We start from the raw sequence: 1,908 nt of genomic DNA on the forward strand, positions 1-1,908 counted from the left end.
ACTGCATGATTGATGGGTGGATTTAATTTTTTCTTATATAGCAAGTGAATTATATGTGAAACTTTATGATGGAATTATTTTGCTAATGTGGCCACTATTCAAAGACCCGAAGGGCCTCGTGATGTAATGGTGGCAAAAGTTGAGCCTGGATGCCGGGAAAGTGAAATAAACAAAATGAAAGAAGAAAGCAAAAGAGCGGTTTGTCTATGACGTCAATCTCTCTCCCTCTCAAATTAAATTTGGAAGTTTCTATTATGCCCCAAAACTAGAATAGGATGTCAATCTGTCTCCCTCTTAGTAAGATGAATCCTGGTGCTAATTTCCTGCTTCTAATATGAATGGGTCGGGCCTGTTAACTGATGAAATTAGTATGAATAACTTGAGAGAACAGACAAAGAAGAAAAGAAATGCTCCGAGCTTGCACGATGTAGTGATGCTTTATTAAACAAATTAAAGAAAACATGTTTGATTGGCAAGAAATCTACAACATGCATGAGACGTAACTTGAGATGAATTAAGATGGTGGAGGAATAACACTTATTGGACTAAACACTCTTTCGCTTTCTCTTCTTCTGTAGTAAAATAGATGAATTGCCATGCATGGGCCGGCAAAGGAAAAAATGAATAGGAAAAAGCAGTACAATGATGATCATTAGCTATAGATCGATCGTTAATTGCATGCGCAATATAATATTGCATGGAATTACGTACGCTAGGCGGTCAACTGCACAATTGAGGAGGCATGATTCCCTGGTGGTGTTGGTGATTGTCTGGAGAGCAGCAGCCAACGTTGTGAATGATATTATTATCATCGCCGACGTTATTAATGGTGGATAAATCAGAAGAATGATGACGCTGCTGTAGTTGGAAAAAGGCATCATGATCATGAGCTGGTGCTGGTTGTTGTTGTCTCTTGTTGTTAGAGTTCATGTTTTTCAAAATCTTCTCGAAGACGGGGACTTCACAAGGAATCTTGAGGAGTCCCTGTTGTTGGAAACCAAACTCTTCTTCGGCTTCTCTTAAGAGGATTTGAAATGATGGGTGGCCCAAGTAGTCCATTGGGATGACGAATCTCTTGACCTCTTCTTTGTCGTCCTCCTTGCCAACGGATACTGCAAGGCACCCTTTGGGGACTGCTGCATCGGAGCTATTAATGCCGCATCCCTCTGCAGGTGATCTGTCCTTTTCCGAGAATGAAAGGGTTTTCTTGAGGAACTTATTGATGCTTTTGGTGCTGCTGCTGTTGTTTATACTAGTACTACTGAGGAGGTTGTTATGGAGGTGGGTGGAGGAGGGGGAGGCAGCTGCTATCTTCTTCCATTTCTTGAGGAGCTGCTGAAGCCTAACTATTTGTCTGATCTTATTAGAAGAGCTGCCTGCGGGGACAGCTTTGTTTGATGGATCCATAGCTTAATTTGCTAGCTGGATGATCAGGTAAAACACATACTACTATATATAGGAGGTGGAGGAGCAAGCCTAGTCATGTATTAATCAATTACAATTAATTATTGGGTGAATTATTCTACTAGCTAGCCCCTATAATGCGGATGACCTGTTGCCTATAGGTACGGTACCTTCATCATTATTAGCAACCAATCCCCCATTAAGTAATTAACGTATAAATTAATTAATTAATTAAAAGAGTCTCTCGATCGGTCTTTGGTGCCTAACCACCTTGTTTTTAGTTATTTTCAAATATAGGGTTGGTTACTAGTTAGAGAACCCAGCTACGGATATATAGGATACTCTCTTCCGTACAAGTTACATTACACCTCTTCTCCTTTTCACTTTTGTCCTATCCCCATTAATCAAGTGATCAGGAGAGTTATTATTATATAGAGAATGAAGGATATTAATTAGTATTTAATAGCGTAAATTCTAGAGTTGCATCTTAACTGTCACATCCTT

At 39.7% G+C, this 1,908-nt stretch overlaps 1 protein-coding gene across 1 annotated transcript; it reads right to left on the reverse strand.

The window, feature by feature from the left end:
- Positions 1–720: 720 nt before the first annotated feature.
- LOC104109910 (auxin-responsive protein SAUR36-like) lies at positions 721–1,407 on the reverse strand. The gene has a single exon (XM_009619298.4). The coding sequence runs from the start codon at positions 1,405–1,407 to the stop codon at positions 721–723; it is 687 nt and encodes a 228-aa protein (XP_009617593.1).
- Between the last annotated feature and the right edge of the window lie 501 nt (positions 1,408–1,908).

The sequence above is a fragment of the Nicotiana tomentosiformis genome, unplaced genomic scaffold (genome assembly GCF_000390325.3).
Source record: "Nicotiana tomentosiformis unplaced genomic scaffold, ASM39032v3 Un00008, whole genome shotgun sequence".
Taxonomy (NCBI): domain Eukaryota; kingdom Viridiplantae; phylum Streptophyta; class Magnoliopsida; order Solanales; family Solanaceae; genus Nicotiana; species Nicotiana tomentosiformis.